Source organism: Apodemus sylvaticus, chromosome 3 (genome assembly GCF_947179515.1).
Source record: "Apodemus sylvaticus chromosome 3, mApoSyl1.1, whole genome shotgun sequence".
Lineage (NCBI taxonomy): Eukaryota > Metazoa > Chordata > Mammalia > Rodentia > Muridae > Apodemus > Apodemus sylvaticus.
In genome coordinates, this window is record NC_067474.1 from 148,328,265 (window position 1) to 148,354,560 (window position 26,296).

A 26,296-nucleotide genomic window follows, 5' to 3' on the forward strand; every position below is an offset into this window, starting at 1 on the left:
TTTACATTTTGTTTTGAGGCCTCTCCCTTAACAATGGAACTTATAACAAGTAACACTCACCAACAAGAACTCTCAGTCTTGGGCTGTGCTGAGAAGAAACCCTTGCCAATGACCCATGACCGCAGCAGTCCAGGTGTCACACTGACCACCTGACAGCTCAGCTCTCAGGGACTTGACAACCAGACACCTACAAAGGACTTTTTCTTTACCAGAAAAATGAGATGAGGATAAGTGGAGGAAGTGATTTTGGTATATTTTAAGAGCATAAAAGCTACATGTTCTAAAGCAACAAGGCAAGAAGGAAGCTCAGCTACATTAAAACTTCACATTTATGGGGTTACAAATACAACTCACAGACAGAACCCTTGCCTAGCATAAGCAATCCCAGCATGGAGGTTGAGTGGAAGATGTGTTCTTTAAAAAAAAAAAAGTCAAGGAAGGCTGAGAAGATAGTTAAGAGTAGCCGGGCGGTGGTGGCGCACGCCTGTAATCCCATCACTCACAGAGGCAGGCGAATTTCTGAGTTCGAGGCCAGCCTGGTCTATATAGAGTGAGTTCCAGAACAGCCAGGGCTACACAGAGAAACCCGATCTCGAAAATACCAAATCCAAATAAATAAATAAACAAACAAACGAATGAATGAATGGTGGTTAAGAGTGCTCATGGCTCTTTCGGAGGAGCCAAGTTCAGTTCCCAGGTCAGGTAGCTCACAACTACCAGTAACTCTAATGCAAGAAGGTCCAATACCCAGATGTGACACAGACACACACAATTAAAACAAACCAACAAAAATCCTAAATCAAACCACAAAAAACCCCCCCAAAAAACTCAAAAGGCTGCCAAAAAGTATAAAACCACAAAGCAGGCGTGATGGCGCACGCCTTTAATACCAGTGCTTGGGAAGTTGGGACTCATCACTGTGTGGTTGAGGCCAGCCTGGCCTACAAAGAGACTTCCAGGCCAGCCAGGGTCTCCCCAGTAAGATCCTGCTTACAAACACACACAGAAAACCACAGGGGCTTGAGAGATGGCTCAGCAGTTAAAAGTCTAGCACCTACATGGTGGCTTACAACCATCCCCACTCCAGTTCCCGGTGAGCCATGTCCTCTGGCTCACCTGCCACGCTTTTGGTGCACAGACATAATACATACAAGCAAAACATTCTTACACATAAAATAATCTGAAAAAAGAAAGAGTTGAAGAAATGCTTCATCAGAGAAAAATATTTCAAAAAAGATATCTAATAAAAATTTATTGCAGGGCGGTGGTGGCGCACGCTTGTAATCCCAGCACTCTGGGAGGCAGAGGCAGGTTGATTTCTGAGTTTGAGGCCTGGTCTACAGAGTGAGTTCCAGGACAGTCAGGGGTAGACAGAGAAACCCTGTCTCGAAAAAAACCAAATCCAAAAAAAAGAAAACAATCTGATTAAAAACTGGGACTAATAAAAACAAACAAATGAACAAACAAACAAAAACTCACCTCTAAAAGAAGATAATATGAAGTGCAAGTGAGTTAGAGGACACTTTTCCATCACATGGCCCCTGGTCACTGTGACTTCATTTCTATAGCAAAACCTGGAAGCAATGAGCTATGCTACAGTAGATAAAGGACCACAGGAAACTGGTACATCTACCCAGACAGTCAGCCTTAAAAAGAAATGTTACCAAGACAGAAAGAACCGAGACCCACTGACTAAATGAATCATTGTGATATGCTGAAAGGCAGGCCAGTAAGACCGATGCAGCCTCACAGGGCCTGACAGCAAGTGAGAAGGCAGAGGGCTTAAGACAAACTGCTTGTATGCTGCTCCAGTAGCGGGTGCTGTTATAAATCCATCTGAGCCCACAGAACTCAGCCACAAGAGTGAATACATGTCAGCCCTAAGGACCAGGCTATAGCAGTGTCAGTACAAGTTGTCAGCTCTAACAGAGGACACCATATGTGAGGAACTCTCAGTAGCTCCTGCTCCATTTTTCTATGAACTTAAAAACTGTTTTAAAATAGTTTTTTTTTAAAGTTTCACAAATACTGACCACAATTAACAATTAGAATTAGCTAATAAGAAGAAAACACAGTAAAATTGTCAGGATTTGTATCATGGCAGCGGGGTAATTTCCTTCTTTTTATTCCTTATGTTTGGGAGAGTGGATGGGTTTCAATGCAGGCTTTCTCTGTATAGCCCTTGCTGTCCTGGAACTCACAGAAATCTGCCTAACTCTGCCTTCTAAGTGCTGGCATTAGGCATTAAGAGTATGCACCACCACTACCTGGTTTCTTTTTATAGTTTTTAAAAAATGTTTTTCTTATTGATAGATAAAGAGAGAGAGAGAGAGAGAGAGAGAGAGAGAGAGAGAGAGAGAGAGAATGTTTTTCTTATTGATAGATAAAGAGAGAGAGAGAGAATGAATTAGTTAAAAGCTGCACACTGGAAACTGAACTCTGGTCCTCTTAAAAAAGTAATAAAAGCTCTAACTTGAACCACCAGCCCAGTTTTCACAGGAATTCTTCTGTAGCACTAGACAGACTAACATGCCTTTGAACTGGGCACTGAGAAGTAACAAGCTCCTCTCTGAGGTAACAAGCTACCCCTTCCTTCCCAGCACAGCACTTGGCTGACATAAATGACCTCACTGCTTTCTGGTTTAACTAGAATTTCTGCCACATTAGGAAGAAAAACCTTTTTGGTTACTAACATTTTTAAGTCTGTATTTAAATACCGAGCTCAGAACTCACAAAATCATCTCGAATGGCCCATGCCTTTAGTCCCAGCGTTCAGGAGGCAGAGACAATTGATCTCTGAGTTCTCAGCCAGACTGATCTCCACAGCAAGCTCCAAGACAGCCTGAACTATATAGAGACTGTGTTTAAAGAACAAAAACATATATACAAAAAGAACAAAACAAAAGGATAATTCACAGAATCAAGTTGGAACAGAGTCCTATAGTAAGATAATGTATTTCTCAAACCAAAAGAGGACATTGGACTAGCCTTGGCAAACCCCCAAGTTTTCTGGGAAAACTTGGTTTGTACCATTCCCAAGGCCCAGCCTCCCTCACTTAGCCATCTCCCCATGTGGTTTCCCGTCTCACTCGCTCAGCCCCTTCTCCCAGGTTACTCTCTTAGCTAAGACATATTCATTCACTACGAACCTTCTTTTTGAAAGACACAAAGATGAAGACATTCTGAATTTCACAATCTATTAAAAGGAAAGAACAAGTAAGTGCTGAACAAAGCAGGCCAACACATTTTTCTGAATAGGGCCAAAAGGTGAGTATTTGTAGCTACAGAGTCTGCCACAGCTACTCAACTCTGCCACAAAAGCAGTCACTGGAATTGTGTAAACAAGGGAGCTATGCTTCAACAAAATGCATAAGTGGAAAAGCGAGCAGTGTGAGGCTGGAGAGGGCTCATGAGCAGAGTACACAGTTCCTGTGCAGCCCCACCCTTGGCTGCCACACCCCCTGGGGGGGCTTATAACCGTCCGTAACTCTAGTTACAAGGAATCCAATGCTCTGCTCACACTTCTCACCACACTGTATTCACATACAGAAAACAACACATGCGCAAGCGTGCATGCACACTCGCACAGACACACAAACAACTAAAAACTACCTTGGCATGTTGGCAGAACGTGGGAAGCAGAGGGAGGTTGGTTGATTTGTGTGAATTGAAGTCTAGCAGGATCTATGCTCTTTGAGTTCTTGGCCAACTAAGATGACAAAGTGAGACCTTTTCTCTAATAAATAAACGATATGTAACATTTTAAAAATTAAGTATCAGGGGCTGGTGAGATGGCTCAGGGGTTAAGAGCACCGAGTGCTCTTCTAAAGGTTCTGAGTTCAAATCCCAGAAACCACATGGTGGCTCACAACCATCTGTTATGGGATCTGATGTCCTCTTCTGGTGTTTCTGAAGATAGCTTCAGTGTACTTACATATAATAAATAAATACAGGTCCTATTTATTAAAAAAAAAAAATTAAGTATCAGGCCAGGCAGTAGTGGTGAACACCTTTAACCCCAGCACTTGGGAGGGAGTTCAAGGTCAGTCTTGTCTACCGAGTTGTGGGTATCACAACTACTATCAAGGCTACATAGAGAAACCCAGTCTCGAATAAAATAAATTAAAAATAAAAATAAAACCTTAAATAAACAAACAACAACGACAAAACCGGCAGTGGCCTGCCTGCCACTAAGGAATACAACATCTTCGGGCACACCCACAGAACTGGTGGGACTTAAGAAAAGACCCAGGCATGCTGGCCCTGCACAATGCTAGCAAATCTCAACAACCACCTCAAGATGTCTCTTGAAAGTTCTCTGAAAGTTCTTAACTGCTAGTCAACGCAGATACCCAAAAGAATTAATTCTTCAAAAATTGTTTCCAACTATGATCCTGGCAAGACATAGCTGAAGATTGTGTCATAAATGGTATGGAGAGCATCCCTGTGGAGTCATAGCCAGGTCAAAGCCATGCACAACCACAGCATGCCTGAAGAAGGTACATGCCCACAGTTGGCCCCGCATACCTACATGAGACCCTCAGAGTCTATGCTGGCTAGTTCTATGTTGACTTAGCACAAGCTGTAGACATTTGGAAGAGGGAACCTCAATTAAGAAAATCCCTGCAGGGCTGGAGAGATGGCTCAGTGTTTAAGAACACTAAATGTTCTTCTAGAGGACCCAGAATTCAATTCCCAGCACCCATATGGCAGCTCACAACTGTCTGTAACTCCAAGAGCTAACACCCTTACCCAGATATACATGTAAGCAAAACACCAATGTGCATTAAAAAAAGAAGAAAGAAAAAAAAAACCCTTCATAAGACTAGGTTGTTGGGGGCTGGAGAGATGGCCAAGGGGTTAAGAGCACCAACTACTCTTCTGAAGGTCCCAAGTTCAATTCCCGGCAACTACCTGGTAGCTCATAATCATCTGTAATGAGATCTGATGCCCTCTTCTGGGGTATCTGAAGACAGCTACAGTGTAAAATAAACAAATCTTTAAAAAAAAACAAAAACAAAAACAAAACAAAAAAACAGACTGGTTTGTTGACAACTCTCTAGGGCATTTACAAAGTGACTGATGTGGAAGGGCCCAGCCCACTGTGGGTGGTGCCACCCTGGGTTCTATAAGGGAGCAGGCGGAGCAAACCAGTTAGCAGCACCCTCCATGGCCTCTGTATCAGTTCCTGCCTCCAGGTTACTGTCCTGCTTGAGTTCCTATCCTGACTTCCTTCAGTGATGAACAGTGATACAAAAGCAAGTAAACTCATTCTTCCCCAAGTGGCTTTTGCCATGGTGTTCACAGCAATGACAACCCTTAGGCAGAGAAAACTGAGTTCAGCTGGTTCATCTGAAGATGACACTCTTCTCGCAAACTAACAACCTAAATACATCAGGTTTAGACAAGCAGCTTTAGTAGCATTCAGCAAAGCATACATGTCAAAACCAGACAAGCAAGAGAAAAAGAAATGATAAGGCTTCCTCTAACCAAGGTGGATAATTTGCTTAGAAAAATGCTTTTCTGGGCTTGAGAGATGGCTCAGAGTTAAGAGCACTGGCTGCTCTTTAAGAGGACCTGGGTTCAATTCCCAGCACCCACATGGCAGCTCACAAGTGTAACTCCAGTTCCAAGTGGTCCGACACCCTAATACAGACGCAATGCAGGTAAAACACCATGCATATAAAACAAAATAGTGAAAAACTCTTTTCCTTTCTAATGCTTTCATTATTCTTCACTGTGGAGAATTCTGGAAATGTATGTGAATAAAGAGAAAAAAAGCCTGTCCGTTCTACCACAGGCTATAGCTTTTGTCAACATTTCAGCTTTTTTCTTCAAATCTCTTTTTTGTGCACATTGGGAAAGATGTTCTTAACTGTATTGCTTCTCTTCTTCCTGAAGCTTCACAATGTGAACAGTTTCTAAAGTTCTTTAACACAACCAAAAGTATGACTTTTACAAAACTGTATTAGAAGACACGTACAGTAGCACATTCTAACCCAGCACTCAGGAGGCAGAGACAGGCAGATCTCTGTGAATTCAAGTACAACCTGATCTATAGTGAGTTCCAGGACAGCCAGAGCTATATACAGAGACCCTGTCTCCAAAGAAAATAAAAAATAAAAGGTGCACACACCTTTAATCCCAGCAGAGGCAGGGATCAAGGACTATTTGTATAAATTTCTCCCAGTATTGGATATTGGGGTGCTTTCTTGTTTTAAGACAGGGTTCTTTCTCACTGTGTAGCTGACGGTCTTGACCTCACAGAGACGTGGGTTCTAGGTAAGGGTGTGCACCACCACACCTGGGTTCCTTTTTTTCCCACAGTACATTAAAAGTTGAAAATAATTCCAAAGACGTTTATAAAACTACTTACATATATTTTCTATTAACTTACTCACAACAAGTACTTCCCTAAAATAGAACTTCCTGGGGGGAGAGGGGTTATAGGTGAAGATACAGTCCACACTGGTGACAACAGGAAGCAGCATTCCCCAAGAGCAGGAAAGGGGCACAAATACCACAGCCCTAGGTCACTGGCCATTTGAGTCCTCAATCTGCTTTACCAAAGGCAGATCAGGTAGCAGGAGCCAATTAGTATCACAACTAGCTGGGGTGCCTGAGAAGGCAGATTCACCTCACTTGCAACACCACACAAACATAGGAAACTTGTTCTGGTACTAAAATCATGTAAAGATGTTAAATAACTTGCAGCAAAGGTTTCACATGCTTCATTTAGTCAATTTTGGGAAATTCTTTTTGAAATAAGATGCACAATAACTGGTCTGTCTACTCCGGACATCTGGAAAAACTTTCTTCAGACTGTTCGTTCACCTGGCAGGATAGTGGGGAAGCTAGAGACGTATGCCCGGCAGCCAGCTGCATTGGTGTGCACAGAGGCCTGCTTCAGGAGAGAGAGATACTAGAGACCCCGCTTCTCTTATATGGCTATCACTTACAATATTAAAACCAATCAATACTCTGGTTCACATTTTTTACAGTGATAAAAACTCTTCCTCAGAGAATAAATTGCCCTTGGCCTTTAAAAAAGCCAAAGAAAGAAGAATATAAGAATCTTACTAGCCGGGGGCTGGAGAGACGGCTCAGCGGTTAAGAGCACCGACTGCTCTTCCAGAAGTTCAATTCCCGGCATCCACATGGTGGCTCACAACCATCTGTAATGGAATCCGATGCCCTCTTTTGGTGTGTCTGAAGACAGCGGCAGTGTACGCACATTCATGAAATAAATAAATAAATCTTAAAAAAAAAAAAAACTCTGGGGGTGATATGTGTAATGTAGTTTCCAAATTATCCCAACAGTTTAAAAAAAAAAAAAAGAATCTTACTAGCCAGGGCAGTGGTGGCGCACGCCTTTAATCCCAGCACTTGGGAGGCAGAGGCTGGTGGATTTCTGAGTTCGAGGCCAGCCTGGTCTACAGAGTGAGTTCCAGGACAGCCAGGGCTACACAGAGAAACCCTGTCTCCAAAACAAACAAACAAACAAACAAACAAACAAACAACCTTACTGAACTGAGTGAGTTACATACAGCAAAAACAAAAAAACCAAACCCCTCCAGTTCAGCTCTCAGCTTCTGGATTGAACACAGAATAAAAAGCCACACCTGTTTGCCAATTGAATCAAATGAAGCTTGAGCCAGTCAGTGTCACTCTTTGAGTTAAAGTTGAGAAAAGGAATGTTTCTGGTTAACTCTGATTCTAGTATTGTGTTCCCATATGGAATTTTTATCAAGAAATTTCTTTTTCTTTTCTTTTTAAAATGTATGTTGTGTGTGCAAGTGCCGTGTGTAAGAGGTCAGAGGACAGCTTGCAAGCATCTGTCCTCTCTCCTCCTCCACGTGGGTCCTACGGATCACCAGGTTTGTCAGCAATCACCTTTACCCGATGAGCAACCTTGTCAGCCCAAGAGATTGCTTTTCAAACCTGAATATCCCAGACTTATCTATGGGTAATTTAAATTCCTATTACAGAAAAACTAACCAATAAGACAAGCTCTGGGTCAAAGAACAACTTTCTTGCTCCTCCCCACATCTGTCAGTTTGACCACAGAGAAATTTGCACCAACAGGGCACGGACTCTTCTTGCTGTCCTTTTGTCAAAAATAATTTTCAATAGACAAACATAAAGACATGATGATGATAGCAAAGACAAGGATGAACATAGCATCTTTTAGGATCATCTTTTAGGATTTTATGCCACATAAATCTGTCCCCTCTTACTGAGAATACAGAAAAGGTAAAGTCAATGCTTTACTATGCTGACACAGGTGCCTACAAACCTGTGTAAAGCAAACACATGAGTGGACCAGTCTCAGCACTGATCAGGAGCAACTTCAGCAGGCCCACGGAAGTGGTCCGTCTGGAGTCACCTCAAGAGGAAGGGAATCTGCACACACTCACCTTACCAGCGCATCTGGTTTGCTCAGCTGGTTGTTAGGAATACAGTTCTCCATTAAGTCCCTGTGTGCACTCGGGCCCTTGCTGGAGCACTTCTGCTTCTTCTCGTTTTTACTAGACGAGGAGGGAATGCTTCCATTTGTGGTGCTGTGACTGCGAGGCGACGAGTTCACAACTCCACTGGCGTTTTTGTAATTTTTTGAGGAAGCAGTGCATGAGTCCTCTTTTAAGAGATTTTCTGTACTTCCCACAAGATCATTGTTTAATCTTTTACTATTGATATGGTTTTCCATATACTCAATCTCTTGTATCTTAGAGTCTACAGGCTGTAAAATGTTGTTGTTATTTATTCCAAGGTTGTGTTTCTTGGCATCCTTGTCCTTTTCTTTCCCTTTTTCTCGATATTCTATCTCTGGCAACGTTGTGGAAAGTTTTTTGCTGGCTGGGATGCCTCCGTTGTGGTGTATAAGGATCGAGGAATCCATGTCCGGCAATCCTTTGGCTGCTACAGTACCAAAAACAAACCAACAAACAAACAAAAACCCATACTGGAATATTTAGCTTTTAAAAACAGAGACTAGAATGACTTAGTAAAATGTATTAATTAGGCCTAGAAATTCACTACATTAATCACAGTAGAAACTTGGAAGCAGAAGTACAATATATATTATACTAACTCCAAGAAGCAAGTATAGACACATTTGAAAAAAAAAATCACCAAAATATGAATTTCAAACCATTAAAGAGGGCTGGATAGATGGCTTAGCAGTTAAGAGCACTGCCTGCTCTTCTGAAGGTCCTAAGTTCAAATCCCAGCTACCACATGGTGGCTCACAACCATCCCTAAAGAGATCTGACACCCTCTGCTGGGGTGTCTGAAGATAACTACAGTGTACTTAGATATAATAATAAATCTTTGGGCAGGAGCAAGTGGGGCCAAGCAGAGCATAAGAGGTCCTTATTCAATTCCCAGCAACCCTCTGTACAGCTACAGTATACTCATATAAACAAATAAAATAAATAAATAAATCTTTAAAAAAAGTTAAGGCTGGACAGTGGTGGCGCACACCTTTAATTCCAGCACTTAGGAAGAAGAGGCAGGTGGATTTCTGAGTTCAAGGCCAGCCTGGTCTACAGAGTGAGTTCCAGGACAGCCAGGGCTACACAGAGAAACCCTGTCTCATAAAAACAAACAAACAAACAAACAAACAAACAAACAAATTAAAGATACAGCATTAAAGCAAGGTTATAATTTTATAATTCATTCATATAGCAAGTCAACTAAGTTTGTCATCAAAATAAGAGTTCAAAAGCAGGTCATTTTTGTAAAATGACCTTTTTTTTTCTGTTTAAAGATTTATTTATTTATTAGAATTATTTATTTATTATATGTGAGTATACTGTTGCTGTCTTCAGACACACCGGAAGAGGGCATCAGATCTCATTACGGATAGTTGTGAGCCACCATGTGATTGCTGGGATTTGAACCTCAGGACCTCTGGAAGAGCAATCAGTGCTCTTAACTGCTGAGCCATCTCTCCAGCATACCCCCTTTTTTTTTTAATTTTATTTTTTCTGAGACAGGGTTTCTCTGTGTAGTCCTGGCTGTCCTGGAACTCACTCTGTAAACCAAGCTGGCCTTGAACTCAGAAATCCCTCTGCCTTGGCCTCCCAAGTGCTGGGATTAAAGGCGTGCACCACCACTGCCCAGCCTTAGGACCTATTTCTTATGAAAAAAATTTATTATATTGGTTTATGCTATGGCACAGTGACCCACCAATGGCTACCTTCCTAAGAACCTCTATTTAGAAAGAGGCCTAAATTGGACCTGGGAGATGGTTCAATACGGAAAAATGTTTGCCCCACAAGCCTAGTGCCCAAGTTCAACCTAAGAAGGTATGAGACCGACTCCACAAACATCCTCTTACTTCTGTATGTGTGCTGTACATGCACACCAACTCACACACACACATATATACCCCTCTCTCGTTCTTTCTCTAAAGATGTCTATATTAAACAAACATCTGATAGTACTGAAAATATTTCAAATTAAAGAAAATATGGACTTATAGTTATAGGCATCTATCTTTTTGTGACTCTGGTGTTGAAGTAATATGTCTGTATCATTGCCCAGGACACTTATAAAGAACTTCCAATAATGGTGCAGTATATTTCAATGTGCTATGGTCTCCTTAAGAGCTTCTTTTGCGGGGCTGGAAAGATGGCTCAGCCGTTAAGAGCACTGACTGCTCTTCCAGAGGTCCTGAGTTCAATTCCCAGCAACCACATGGTTGCTTACAACCATCTGTAATGGGATCTGATGCCCTCTTCTGGTGTGTCTGAAGACAGCAACTGTGTACGCAAATAAGTAAGTCTTTTTTTAAAAAAGAGAGCTATTTTGTACTGCTTCAGATACAACGAATTTTTAATATAAATTAACTAAAAAGCATACTCTCAAACTTCTAACTCCCAAGCAAAGGAAATTAGTACTGGGGGCTGGAGAGATGTCTCAGTGTTTCGGAGAACTATCTACTCTTCCAGAGGTCCTAAACTACATTTCCCAGTACCCACATGATGGCTCACCATCTCTATAATGCACTCTGATGCCCTCTCTGTCATGCAGGCAAACAAGCAAACGGAGCACTCTTACGGATAAATAAATAAAGTCTTTTAAACAGGGGGAACTAGTATTACTTCCGGCTTATCTATCACGCTTGGCTGAATGTCCATTTGAGAACCACTGTACCATGCATATAAAACTTTCAAACAGAACCCATGCCTTGCTCTGCCAGAAGGAAGCATCGCATGTCCACACCAACATCTTGCTTATACTTTGGTCTTGATTTGATTCAATTACAATGTCATGGTCAAGATGTATTTTATTAATAACTATTTCTTAAAAATTTTTAACAGGAGGCTGAGAGATGGCTCAGCGGTTACGAGCACTGACTGTTCTTCCAGTCCTGAGTTCAAATCCCAGCAACCACATGGTGGCTCACAACCATCCATAATGAGATCTGACGTCCTCTCCTGGGGTGTCTAAGGACAGTGACAGTGTACTTACAAATAATAATAAATAAATCTGTTAAAAAAAATTTTAACAACATATTTATATTTTTAAAAATTAAAAATAATGAGTTAGGGACTGGCGAGATAGTTCAACAGTTTAAAAAAAAAAGCATTTGTTGCTCTTACAAAGGACCTGAGTTCAGTTCCCAGTGCTACATGGTGGCTCAGAGCAACCTGTAATCCCAGTTCCAGGACTCTAGACTACCAATGTGGTACACATACAAACATACAGGAAAAAAAATCTGTACACATAAAATAAAAATAAAAATATATGAAAAACAAGCACCTTATTTAGAAGCTGATGGCCCTCAAAGAACAATATATGGCAAACACATTCTGTATTTTATGGCCAAACAATGGCACAAGGAGGAATATCAGAAAAACTGAACATATAAAATCTCAGTAAAATTCTTTTACTGAGCCAAATTGTGACTAGCCTCTTTGGGCCGCAGCTTCGGAGTGGAGACATACCTTCCTCGGCCTCCTTCTCCTGCTTCTGCAACATCTGCTGCTCTGGAGGGAGGGCCTGCTGAAGAAGCTGCATGTAAAACTCGTTCTCCTTCTGAACTTCCTTCTGCTTCCTTAACCGCATTTTGTAGCTCACATAACTTTTGAAGCCAAAGCCCAAAGTCACCACAGGGTACCCAATACTAGAAGGAAGACAGTCCAGCCGATAATTGCAAATTTAAAAAACATGTGTAGCAAGCACATAGGCTACTGATACAAAAAATTAGAAAACCAATTCTAGTTGATGATGATAAACTCATGCAAACAGAACAAGCCCTGTGGACTAGTCTGCTGGACCATAGGAAAACACTCCCCAGCACACCGTAGGGACACTTTAACTCCGGGAGTCACCAGAGGGATTGACAGATACAGCAAATAATGTTTTTGAAGAAACAATGGGCCTTATGCATTAAAATTTAGGCCTCTTTATGTTTTTAAGGATTAAAGGTACCTGGACACGACAGCCATCGCTCCCAAGAACTCATAGAGGCTATGGCTGCACAACATCAAGCCAAAGTTCCAGCACAGGTCAAGTACCGGCTCACCAAGTCCCACCTCTAGCTAGTAAAGATACCCATGCTCCTGTACATGACCCACACCCATGTACATACTGGCAGCATTAAGTGGATTCAGTGGGATTTCAAAAAAAGAATACATGTAGGCTGGAGAGATGGCTCAGCGGATAAGAGCACTGACTGCTCTTCCAGAGGTCCTGAGTTCAATTCCCAGCAACCACATGGTGGCTTTCAACCATCTATAATGAGATTTGATGCCGTTTTCTGGTCTATAAGCATACATGCATGCAGAATGCTATATATATAATAAATATATAAATCTTTTATAAAAAAAAGGATTAAACAAGAATCAGGGATGATCTGGGCTGTGCTTCTAGGTTAAAACAAGTCCTTACAACTCTAAGACAGAAGGTAAAAATATCTCCAGCTAATTAGATTGCCTAATGCTTTTCCAACTCTTCTATAAATATTGTCAAACCCATATTAAGGCTCATAAATGTTAAAATGTATATTTTTTGATTAGTCTAAATGTGGTTTAACTACAGACTTAAAGTGACAAGTTTCATTTAACTCATTTGTTTGTAAAAACTAAAAATACTAGAAATATAATGCCTGTTTATTTGGACGTATGTACTTCTCACAACAGATGTAAACAGAATTCAAGCTTATTTTTTTAATAATTTTAGTTAAGAGTCAATGAAAAATACCTCAATATTCACTTATATTTCGTAAGAAGACATGTTCCTTTTAGAAATGTCAGTAGTCTTGTGACTTCTGTAAAGACTATGGGAGCTTTCAAGAGTAGCCACTGCTCACTGAGATTTTTGGACTCATCATCAACATCATCTGGCTGAGTCTTACTGAGTTAAACACCTGACAGACACACTGCACCTCCTTCCTGGACCTCAGGAGAAAGGTTAGAAAACTGAAACTCACAGACAACGGCAGGCTCAGCCACACAGCTGTGGGACAGAGCAGGATTCCCTGTCTGATGAGCTGGTTCTGCTGAATTTACCTATCTACAGGAAATGCAGACTAAGAATAAAGTAGTACTCACCAGTGAGCAGCAAATGGTCGACAAAGGTCTACATGAAAATTTTTCAGATCTTTAAATCTAATTGCTGCTTCAATATAAACAAAGAGTATCCAGAGGGACACTGTAGGCAAACATACTCCCCTTTCTGCAGGAAACAACAGAAAGACAACAGATCAGTGGTATCAGTGGTACAGTAGCTGACAACAGATGCATTGTCTTGGAGAATCAGTCAAGGACAGCAACATCATTAAGACTTCAACTAAACTAAAAAGTAATCTGCTCTGAACTCAAAGATTCACTATGACAAACAACCCAACAAACTCACTGATGAAAACAAAAAGTAAACAACTGTCAGGAAACATGCATAATATATGTCAAACAAAAGATTCATAATCTTGACTAAAGACCTCTTAAAACTCAATTAAAAAAAAAAAAGACAACCCAAGAGCCTGCAGCAGTCCCAGCACTGGGAAGACTAAGGCAGGGGGGTGGCTTGAGCTCAGACTTTGAGGGCAGCCTGGGCAAATAATAAGGTCCTGATTCAAATAAAATCAATTAAAACTACATAGGGTGTGGCCTGGTAGCAGGGCACACCCTTACATGTGCGAAGCCTGGCTTCAGTTCCAATGTCCCTACCACAGACTAGAGGGAAACTAAAAGCCTGTGTGGGTTGGTGTACACCTTTAATTCCAGCACTCAGTAGACAGAAGCAAGTAGATGCTTTTTTGTTTTTTTTTTTAAGTTTAAGACCAGCCTGGTGTGCAGTTCCAAGCCAACCAGGACGACACAGGAAGACCCTGTTTCAGGAAAAAAAAAAAAAAAAAAAAAAAAAGAATAAGAAAGAAAAGAGGGCAAATGAAGAAAAATTATATATAAGTCATAAAAAAATGCTCAACTTTACCAAAACGTTATTAAGGGAACTACAACCAAAACAATCAGATCCCCAATATAATTCATTATTTAAAAAAAACAAATTAAAGCTGGGCAGTGGTAACCCACACCTTTAATCCCAGCAATGGACAGGCAGAGGCAGGCCAATCAGTGAGGCCAGCCTGGTCTACAGAGCTCAAGACAGCCAGGGCTACAGAGGGAGATGCTATCTGGAAAAAAAATAAGACAGATAATAAATCGTGTAGGGATGGTACAGATAAAGTTATATTCTCAAACTAGACACTAGTATAGTTTATGGCAACTCTGTTCGGAGACAGCTTGGCAGTACCCGTAACTTTAAGTGCCTATACTTTTAACCCAGAATCTCATTTTTAGATCTTACCCTGAAGAAATACAAGAAACAATAGTCACTGTAAAACTTACAATAACAAAGATTAACTTAAATGTTCACTATGAGGAAACTTTAAGTATGATAAAGCTATACAATAAAATGTAGAAAGTTTTCTAAAGAATGAAGATCTGGCCAGATGTGGTGGATGCTTTTCCTCCCAACACTTGGGTAGCAAAGCCAGGCAGGTCTCTGAGCTCCAGGCTGGCCAGGGTCTATACTGTTTTTCTAGTAAGAAACACGTAAACCTTAATTTTCAGAGGCAGATGCTCATTTAAGCAAGCATGAAAATACCAGGAAGGTGAAAGCAGCTTGCAACAGAATAAATAAAATATTCTGTTTTATTTTATTTAAAATATAATTTTTTAAAAAAGAAAATCTACAGATTGAATCAGTCAGTGTTAGGAAAGACAGTGGAGAATTTGTGAACATGGGTGACAAGGCCCACGTTCTCAGCCAGTGTGAAGTCAGCTTCTAAGGAAAACCTCGGGCCCTGAAGCCTAGACCCTGAGCTAAGGTCTGTGAAGGCAGCTGGCAAGCTCTACTGCCTTACAGATCAAACATACCCAAATAGGTATTTTCATGATTACGAATCTTCAAAATCATTTGAAGTTTTTTATTTCCAGCTGGCTGTGGTGGCACTTACCTGTAACCCAAAGCACTAGGGAGGAAGAGGCAGGCTGATCTGACCTCAAGGCTAGCTTGTTTCTACATAGAAAGTTCTAGGACAGCTAGAGATGCATAATGAAACCTCTCAAAACAACAGTGATCTTTTAAATATGTCCTACTTGGTACATTAATCAATTAGGTTAAAATAAATATAAAAATATTACTGAAAAATAGAAAAAAAAGAACAACACATGTTATGCCTCCATCTATGAAATGAATAATCACCCTGGAACATTTTTAAGTAAGTGTGGAATGGTATTAGAGATTGTATCTTAAGAGCTAACTGGCTCATCGTGGGGAAAGGTTTATAAAAGTTGGATGTGTTGGCATAAACCTACAATCCCAGCACCTGGGAAGCAAGAGGATAAGAATTCAAGACCACCTTAAAAATAACAAGGTTGCAGGCTGGAGAGATGGCTTGGAGGTTAAGAACACTAACTGTCAGAAGGTCCTGAGTTCAAATCCCAGCAACCACATGGTGGCTCACAACCATCCATAACAAGATCTGTTGTGTCTGAAGATAGTGTACTTACATATAGTAAATAAATAAATAAATATTTTTTTTAAAAAGGCAAAGAAAATGAAATAAATCTTTTGAGAAAAGTGCAAGGAGGACTTGTGTGTGACTCAATGCAGAGAGCTCTGTCCTTCTACACAGCTGAAGTGAACAGAAATGGCAGAGTCCACACGGGTGCACATTCCCAATCATACAAGAGCCACTGTGTATCTGGGATATTGGGAGATGGTTTTTGTTTTGTTTTATTCAAATTATTGGGTTCACTTGCATGACTCTAGCATTCATTTAATAATGAAATGCTGTAAACAGTCTTGTGTGGCACATGAATGTCTTCAAGAACTCCTTAACAGACACCACTCTGACCTCCCTTTTAAGTTGGCATCTTTACAATAGAAGCTGCCAAGCAGAATGCCTAAACCTTAGGCTTTTAATTCAAATAAAAAAGAAAAGGAAATGCATGTATGCAAGCATATAGAGCAAAGCAAAGCAGGGTATACCTATAATCCCAGAACTCAGGAGGGAAAGACAGGAATATGGCTGAGTTCTAGGCTGGCCAAGCCTACATAGTGAGTTACAGGACAACCAGGATTACCTAGTAAGACCCTGCCTCAAATAACCAACCCTACAACCAAAGAACAAACAAAACCCCACAAACCAACAAACCACAACCAAAAACTAAGCAAGATATTAAGATGCATTGGGGAAAGGAACTTTAAAATATCAATCTAAATAATTCATTAACTTGCAGCTAAATTTCCTAACCAAGAAGTCATTAAGACTCACCTGTGTGCCATACGTACTGGACCCATACATATGTGCTAGCAGCGAAAAAAAGCCATTGTATGGGAATGAAGAGGAGACATATGATATTTGAAGTGAATGCTACACAAACAAAAAATACTGAGAAGGCCTAAAGACAGAAAAAAAAAAAGCAAATTAAAAGCCACATTTCAGAATTTGTTATTTTCAAGTATGCTATTAAAAGCTTTGTTGAACAAAATTGCTGAATACAAAGCAATTTAACAAGAGGAAATTTCAAACACTCAGAATAGACCAGGGGGAAGCAGTGGTTATAAGCTTGCTTGAGCAGCACATATACTAAGAAGCAGTAGCTAATTCAACATTAAAGAGTGCTCTTGTTCATGGTTCTTAAGCCAAGGACATGAACTGGGCCGAAACTGAGGTTGGACCACAGTGAACTCATTGGGATTCTATAGGCAGGTTTTACCTGAATAAACAAGAACTTTAACACTGAAAAGCTTCCTGTTTCCTCATAAACCATTCCTAAAGAGCTTCATTCTTAATGCTTGCTGGAATGCAGATGAACCAAAATATTGGCAAGAAATATGCTGGTGGTAATATTAATAATGCTGCCTTCCTCTGGACACCACTATTCATTACCAATAAGACATTAGCTTGAAGCCATCTTTTGGAAGCATGGATTTGCTCTGACCAAAGCGCCAGGCCTGGACTGGAGAGTTAGTTGTAAGGTGTAGCTATGGAACACAATAGAAATAACATGTAAGTCAAAAGAGAAAGCTCAAGCTGTGCCCAGGCTCTAACTGGGTAATTTAACCCTGTGGTCTAGAGACTCCTAAAGTTGCCCTAAGATCCTTCCAAATAGAGAGCTCTAACAACCAGAGCCACCCTTCTATTTTATTGTTTGGGCAAATACTTATCTTCAGTGATTTAACAAATACGTTTTACTTTTTATTTTAATTTCTCTTTTGTTTTATCAATTGTTATTTGTTTGATTGATTTTTATTGAGAACAAGGTCTCTGTAGCCCTAGATGGCCTTGCACTCACTCTGTAGACCAGGATAGCAGGAACTCACAGAGACCCTTCTACTTCTGCCTCCTGGGTGCTGGGACTAAAGTATGCCTCACCACCCCTGGTTTATTTTGTAAATTACATTAATGGAAGCTCTTTGGAGTTCTTAAAAAATTTTAATTACTTAAAAGGAGTCTTGAGACCAATGAGAATCACTGCTTTGATTCAATGACAACTTAGTTGCAGAGCACTCCAGGTAAGATTAGCAACACTGAGTCCTCCATCGCTCCTCCCTCTTTAATCCTCTGTCCAATCCTTTCTCTCCACTCAATCGAGAGAGGACAAAACAGAACCACTCATTAGTGGACTCACAACAATCACAGTTTAATCTACAGATCCAATTAACTCATCCCCAAACAGGCACTTCCATTGCTAGCAGCTAGTTTATTCCTTAAAAAATCCATTTAAAACAGGTCAGTATCAGTCACTTTAGATAGTCTCTTAATTAGAAGGGTAATAAATCCCTAACAGTTGGAGAACATGCAATAGAAACATACCAGTCCCTGGTATCTGAAGGAATCATAGACGCTTCTGATGAAAAGCCAGAATGGCCACAGGTATTCAAATCGGAACTCCAGGACAAAGTCGGCCAGGAGGACAAGTGCCCACACTACCAGGAATTTCAGGTATAAAAATGTACTGCAAAATACAAAAACAAGGGATTCAAGGTCATGCATGAAGAATCCAAAATAGGAATGCACCGTTTCTATTTAAAATATGTAAAAATAACTTCATTTACCATAAGCCCAATAAGATAAAGCTCTGAGAACTCCCTCTGGCTACCTGGATTGTAAAAAGGTTCCGACACTCAGAGCCTCACAACTGTCAAGACAAGATGACAACCAAACGTACTCAGTTCCTTTTAAGATGGAAGAAAAACACTTGAATCTAACCACTATTTTTAAATATGTGCTAAGTGTCTGACTTTAAATACTGCAACCCTCTCTGAGGGACAGCCTTCAAGCTGTTCTTCCTTAGAAGGAAAGGTCATGGCTGAAGTGTGCTGCTTCCTCGTCCTCTGGACCTGCTCAAGAGTTGCAAAGTCTTCTTTGCACATCTGCGGGCTTCAAGGGTCAGTGCTTGCCTCTCCCTTGCTTCTCTACACAGCATTCATCTGCACTGACAAAATGCGACTCCCCAAATACACCAGAGCTAACTCATGGGGCAGACACCAGTCACTCCCATACACTGAGGGCACAAAAATGTCTTTCAAAGGAAAAGTCTTCAAATATCCAGGACTTGAGATGAAAATATGTTCCCTCCTATTCATGTTAAAGAGACCCATGCTTTGAGAAGCTAGTGTATGCATATGTAACATCTGTACTAAGCTTATTAATAAGACAGTTTTTAAAAAAATCTTTCATATAATCTGAAACTCCATTTCCCAGTCATTAGTCGCATGAAGAGTTTACCTACTAATATACCTCTATTTCTACATTGCCAATTCTGTTAATTCCAGAGCAAGGCAAATTCAGCTATTAAAAAAGACTTCTAGCTGGGCAGTGGTGGCGCATGCCTTTAATCCCAGCACCTGGGAGGCAGAGGCAGGTGGATTTCTGAGTTCAAGGCCAGCCTGGTCTATAAGTTCCAAGACAGCCAGGGCTACAGAGAGAAACCCTGTCTTGAAAAACAAAAACAAAAACGAAAGATTTCTAAACAAGGCATGGCGACATACACTCACAATCCCAACACAAAGCTGGGCCAGAAAAATCAAGAGTTTGAGGCCAGCCTGAGCTACACAGCAAGTTCCAACAGATCCTGGGCTAGAAAGGTCCTAAACTAAAAATTTAAACTTTAAAAACTGATCATACATGAGTACTTATGAAAATGTAATCAGCTAAATGAACTTCCACGTTGTGGAGGGATGATTCCAAGAGAAATGCACACTTGCCTCCAGACTCCAGGGGGACTCACTGACCATTCTGATATTAGGAACATGCTACAAACCAAAAGAAAATTAACAAAGGAAACAAACCCAATCTTAGAGCTCTACACCAAGTAATACTACTCAGCATTCACAGGAAAGAAGCCATTCAGGGGAAAGTGTAAAACTATCCTGAAAAGCTAGGTAGAAATACACATAAAACTTCAGAAAGTTGTTAACTGATCTAGAGAGCAAGAAAGCCCAGAAACAGTGAAGAGAGCCAGGCATGGTGGCATGCCCCTTTAATCTCAGTACTGGCGAATCTCTATCAGTTTGAGGCCAGTGTGGTCTATGTAGAGAGACCCTGTCTCAAAATTTAAAAAGAAACAGCAGCAGTAGGAGGCTAAGAAGTAGTGAGTCAGACAAAAAGCCTAAGAAGTTTGGCACTGGACAGGACATCTCACCAAGAGACCTCACGTTTGACCTGGGTCAAAGGACTGCAACCATCACATCTGGCTGCAGTGGTGAAAGGCTGATTAGCCTCTCCTGAGATTAACCAGTTCCCCCAAGTCCTGGACAGTCAGACAGGCAAGATGGCCTCCCAGCTGCTTGAGCTGCCCACAATACAGACCACAAGACACTGCGGGACACCGGCAGCCTGTGCTAAGAAGAAAGCTGCTGGCAAGAGGAACCAACATCCCTGCTAAGAGACCACCTGTCCTTTGAGCGGGGTCAATACTGTCACTGTCTTGGTAGAAAATAGGAATGCTTATTAGCTGGGGGTGATTATACATTACAGACTCAGTGGAACCAAGTCCAGTCTTGTGCCCAAAGGTAAAGGTCCCTGGTTGCATTGGGGACAGGCAGAGTGGGGTAGCTGGGCCACAGGAAGACACAGGTTAGGTCAGAGACAAAAAAAAATTTATTTAGTTGATCTCTTTTCAGGGAAGGAAGGAGTGATTCAAGAAATGGTTTACCTGTATAGCCCTGGCTGTCCTGGAACTCACTCTGTAGACCAGGTTGGCCTCAAACTCAGAAATCCACCTGCCTCAGCCTCCCAAGTGCTGAGATTACAGGTGTGTGCCACCACCGCCCAGCTGCTTGCCTTTGCCTCTCAAGTGCTGAGATTAAAGGCTTATACCACAATTACCTGGCTTTAGATGTTCTCTAAATTAAAAAAAGCAAGCTTACACCAGCAAATGGCACAGAAAAGTAAAAGAAGAAAAAGCATAAAAACAGCTTACCCTGAAGACCTGAATTTCACAGTAAATGGAGAATGCTGTTCTCTGATTACTGGCAGGGAATATCCACTGCTTGCCTGTCTGTGTGTGTGTGTGTGTGTGTGTGTGTGTGTCTCTCTCTCTCTCTCTCTCTCTCACACACACACACACACACACACGTTGTCATAGTAGTAGTAATAACAATAACAACTTTTTAAAAAGATTTATTTTATAGGGGGGATCCGGGAAAGGGGAAATCATTTGGAATGTAAACAAAGAATATAGAAAATAAAAATATTTTTTTAAAAAAAAGATTTATTTTATATATGTGAGTAAACTGTTGTCTTCAGACACCGCTGCAACAGTTCATTGGATCCCATTACAGATGGTTGTGAGCCACCGTGTGGTTGCTGGAAATTGAACTCAGGACCTTTGGAAGAGCAGCCAAGCTGGGCGTGGTGGTGCAAGCCTGTAATCCCAGCACTTGGGAGGCAGAGGCAGAGGCAGGCAGATTTCTGAGTTCGAAGCCAGCCTGGTCTACAGAGTGAGTTCCAGGATAGCCAGGGCTACACAGAGAAACCCTGTCTCCAGGGAAAAAAAAAAGGAAGAGCTCTCTCCAGCCCCCCCCCCCCCCCGATGATATTTTAAAAATATACTTTGCAATGCAAACATTCCTTTGTTGATGTGATCACATTAGGTATTTGAATAAATACATACTACAAAAACCAAACAAGGTATTTTTCCCTCCTGGTGCTGGAGATTGAATTCAGTGTTGTATACACAGTAATTATGTGCTCTACCATGTAGTTAACAATACTCTTAGCACAAATAAAGATTTGTAATAATTAATTAAGAAACATTTCAATTAAGATATAGAAAGGCTTACAGACGTGAGGACAAAAACAAAATTCGTCTGAGAATTCCCTGTGCTCTACAAAGCCACACAGGTAGACAATACCAAGAACAGGCATTCCAGGCCACCAGTGAAGTGATATTTATAATGACATGAAATTTGCCAACCATTGTTAGTTTCTTTTAAAATGTTTGTAATGATTATTGTATATGCACTACATGTACGCCTGACACCCAAGAAGTCTAGAAGAGGGTATCCTGTCCTCTGAAACCTGAGTTTCTAATGGCTGTGAGCAGACATGAGGATGCTCAGAACTGAACTCCCTGCAAGAGCAGTAATTGTTCTTAATCACTGAGCCATCTCTCCAGACCCCTAGTGTTAACTTCTAACATTAATTCTTAGAACTTCAATGAGTTTGGTACTAAGTTTCTAGGATGTCTGATGCAGAAATCAAGAAGCCCAAGTAGACAAACATCCCCATCCCCTCTGAAGTCCCACCTTCAGTTTCATGGCACGAGGACTTCGTTGGGCAGTTAAAGATAGAGCCCACACTCTCCTTAATCTCACAACTGACTGTGGACAGTCATGAATGTTAAGTAGAAAAAAACCGAGTCCTTCAGATACTTAGAATTATAAATGACTTCACATTTTTCCTATGGTCCAGAACTGTTTCCAGACACTAAAAAAAAAAAAAGCCAGTCTCTTGGCCATGTTTTAAGGCATTATAAACGGCATGGAGCTAGATGGAGGGGTAGAAATATAGCTCAGCGGTAAAGCATGTGGAAGACCTTGGGGTCCATCCCTAGCATCACATACACACATACACAAAAATAGGCATGAAAATGTATTTCTGTGTTATATAAATTGGTAAGCACACACTTGATAGCTTCCAGTTTCTTAAACATGCACCAAGCCGGGCGGTGGTGGCGCACTCTGGGAGGCAGAGGCAGGTGGATTTCGGAGTTCGAGGCCAGCCTGGTCTACAGAGTGAGTACCAGAACGGCCAGGGCTATACAGAGAAACCCTGTCTCGGGGAAAAAAAAAAACAACAAATCCTTAAACATGCACCAGCCGTATGTGACCCAGAAACTCACTCCTAGGTGCCACAGACTCATGAGAAGGCTGGATTGGCCTACTCTCGCCTGCATACTTCCTTCTTGTTTTTTTGTTGTTGTTGTTGTTGTTGTTTTGGTTTTTTTGGATTTGGGTTTTTCGAGACAGGGTTTCACTGTGTCCAGGCTGCCCCGGAACTCAGAAATTCGCCTGCCTCTGCCTCCCAGAGTGCTGGGATTACAGGCGTGTGCCACCACCGCCTGGCTTACTTCCTTCTTGTTAAGCCATCTGTCAAATGGGACCTCAACTCTAACCCTGAACAGTCTCTCCTCCTTCCACCCCTCCCCTCTGTTGTTTTGTTGAGACAGGGTTTTTTTTGTGTCCTGGAACCTCTGTAGACCAGACTGGCCTTGAAACAGATCTGCCTGCTTCCGGTATATGTCACAATCTCCTAGCCTAAATCTCTACCTAAATGCTGGACCCTATCTCTCTTTGTCTTTCTTTTTGTTTTTTGTTTGTTTGTTTGTTTTCCGAGTCAGGGTTTCTCTGTGTAGCCCTGGCTGTCCTAGAACTCACTCTGTAGACCAGGCTGGCCTCGAACTCAGAAATCTGCCTGCTTCTGCCTCCCAAGTGCTGGGATTACAGGCGTGCGCCACTACCCGCCAGGCTCTTTCAATGTAGGAAACTTTGGATTTTGTTTTTGGGTTTTTTTTTTGTTTGTTTGTTTGTTTGTTTTTAATTACGCGTAATATGTACATGTGAACACAATGTCTGAGAACGCCAGAAGAGGACGTGGGACTCCTTGGAGCTAGAGGTACAGGCAACTGGGATCTGTCCAAAGTAGGTTCTGGGAACCAAACTTGGATCTCTGGAAGAGCAGTACAGACTGTTGGGTTTTTTTTTCTTCTTCTTCCTCCGGCTCCGCTTGCTCTGGTCCCACTCAGTACACTCTTAAACACAGAGCCATCTCTCTATCGCTGTTTTGTTTGCTGAGACAAGAGTCCCATGTACTCATGTGTCCAAGGCTGCCCACAAACTCACATCATAGCCTAGGATGACCCTGAATTCCCATCATTCTCTGCCTCCAATTCCCAAGTACTATAGTTAGAGGTGGCATGCTGGAGACCTAAGTCAGGCTGATGGAACTGAGCCACAGCCACAGCCTGACACAATAATCTTTGGAGCTGTCCCTGCGATCTGGCTGAATGAGTATGATCACTATCCCTGCGGGAAAATGAGCAGCACTATCAAATGCTCTCAGTCCAAAAATCACCCATGGCATGGCAGAATACCAAGTTAGCTGGCAACACTGCTTCAATAACAGGAAAACACTGTCCACAGAGCAGCAGCCTGAATAATTTCTGATATCATACTCATTTAAAAGGCAGTAGACAAATGATCTTTGATTACTATCTTTTTTTCTAATTTGGCAATTTCCAGCTAAGGGGTGGGGGGGTCAACTTTCAGAACTTTGATATGATAGTCCTTGACAATCACTTTTTGCAGTCTCAGGTTATAAGTAAAGACAGTTTGTCTTAGGTTCCCTTTTCAGGAAGGTCTCTTTTAAAATGTAGAGATGGGCTAATTAACAAAGCTGATTATCTGAGCAGAAGAGATGGCTCAGCAGTTAAGAGCACTGACTACTCTTCCAGAGGTCCTGAGTTCAATTCCAGCAACCACATGGTGGCTCACAACCATCTGTAAAGGGATCCAATGCCTTCTTCTGGTGTCTCTGAAAACAGCTACAGTGTATTTACATATAATAAATAAATCTTAAAATACAAACAAACAAACAAAACCAAAGCTGATTTTCCCCTAGACCCAGTCTTGAATCCTACCAGGTTGCTTCAGCCTTCTGAGCTGCCTTGCTCAGTTGCCCTCAGCCTCACGACATCACCCCTCATCCTTAAAAGACAGCAGAAAAGCGCACACTTATTAGTCCCTGTCCTTCGGTATGCTGAAGGTCCTGAGATTTCTGTCAAATTAAAGGAGATGCTATCCCAAGGGCATTTCAAGACATTTCTTTTCAACCATGAAGAAAATATGATTGAATGCAATTTTACATGCACAGCTCTTTATATAACTTATAGCTAATTTGATGATATTCTGATTCTCCAAGTGACACTTACTGGGTAATAATTATAAAATATTGTGAATAAAGTTTAGAGAAAAGCTGAAAATATTTTCTAAAATTCTACATTTTTGATATAGCATTGTATGCTTCTATTAAAGTTGCCAGTGAAATCAAGAAAGAAATAGATGAGCCGGGCGGTGGTGGCACACACCTGTAATCCCAGCACTCTGGGAGGCAGAGACAGGTGGATTTCTGAGTTCGAGGCCAGCCTGGTCTACAGAGTGAGTTCCAGGACAGCCAGGGCTACACAGAGAAACCCTGTCTCGAAAAAACCAAATCCAAAAAAAATAAATAAATAAATAAAAGAAAGAAAGAAATAGATGCTATTACTTGGCTTGGGCATGGTAAATCTTTAAAACTAGAGCAAAATTGGGGCTGGAGAGGTGGCTCAGTGGTTAAGAGCACTGACTGCTCTTCTGAAGGTCCTGAGTTCAAATCCCAGCAACCACATGGTGGCTCACAACCATCCGTAATGAGATCTGATGCCCTCTTCTGGAGTGTCCGAAGACAGTTACAGTGTACTTACATATAATAAATAAATAAATCTTAAAAAAAAAAAAAAAAAAAAAACTAGAGCAAAACTAAAACAAGACTTTTTCCCCTTCTCTCTAGTCCCACCAGTGTCCTTCATAGCCATTTTTCTGTGGCTCCACCTAGCGACACGCTCTGTCTATAGATTCACCATCATGAGAAGGAGTGGTAAACACCCTTCCTTCCAGGAACAGTGGACCTTCTACTGTCATTAGCTACTTATCTGGAGTACACAGAATTACCCCAGGCTAGCCATCCATCCTCAGTCCCTGACCTTTCCCTTAGCCAAGCTAATATTCTGCTGGTAGCCATCTGTCCCAATCCAGACTTCCTTGTCTTCTCATAATGGCAACTATGAGTCACCTTTCGCTCTCAATGCATGGTGTCTGTCCTGCCACACATCCTCCCTGCCTTCTGTTACACAGCACTGCCAGGGTACTCGCCCAGTCCTTCATCTAATTTACTGAAGTATCTCACTGGCCAGCTGTAACTACAGTCTTGCTCTTCATTTACTGCACAGCAATATCAGTACCATATATGGGCTTTCTGGAAAAGCAGACTTCAGGGCCCAGTCAGACCTATTTAACCTAACCCTGTACTCCCTAAGGCCTGGCTTATGTTAACACTTGAGAAGCACTGACAGCATGTCATGGCGTCTGTTCTGGAACTCAGATTGAAACTTCAACCTAAGTTCACCTATTGATAGTAGTTGGAGATGGGGCCTTAGAGGTAACTGGGATTAGAAAAGGCCATTAGGGTGAGGCCTTCGTAAAGGCTCGTGGCTTCATAAACACAAGAAGGGCA

At 41.4% G+C, this 26,296-nt stretch overlaps 1 protein-coding gene across 2 annotated transcripts in view; it reads right to left on the bottom strand.

Moving 5' to 3' along the window:
* The window catches only part of Maco1 (macoilin 1), a 62,877-nt gene that overhangs the window by 26,369 nt on the left and 10,212 nt on the right, over positions 1–26,296 (bottom strand). For both annotated transcript variants that reach the window (XM_052177716.1, XM_052177715.1), the window contains exons 2-6: positions 18,335–18,476; positions 16,790–16,916; positions 13,563–13,686; positions 11,955–12,133; positions 8,418–8,919 (exon numbers count right to left, since the gene is read on the bottom strand). In XM_052177716.1, coding sequence (XP_052033676.1) covers positions 8,418–8,919; positions 11,955–12,133; positions 13,563–13,686; positions 16,790–16,916; positions 18,335–18,476 — 1,074 coding nt within the window. The remainder of the gene's footprint in view (positions 1–8,417; positions 8,920–11,954; positions 12,134–13,562; positions 13,687–16,789; positions 16,917–18,334; positions 18,477–26,296) is intronic.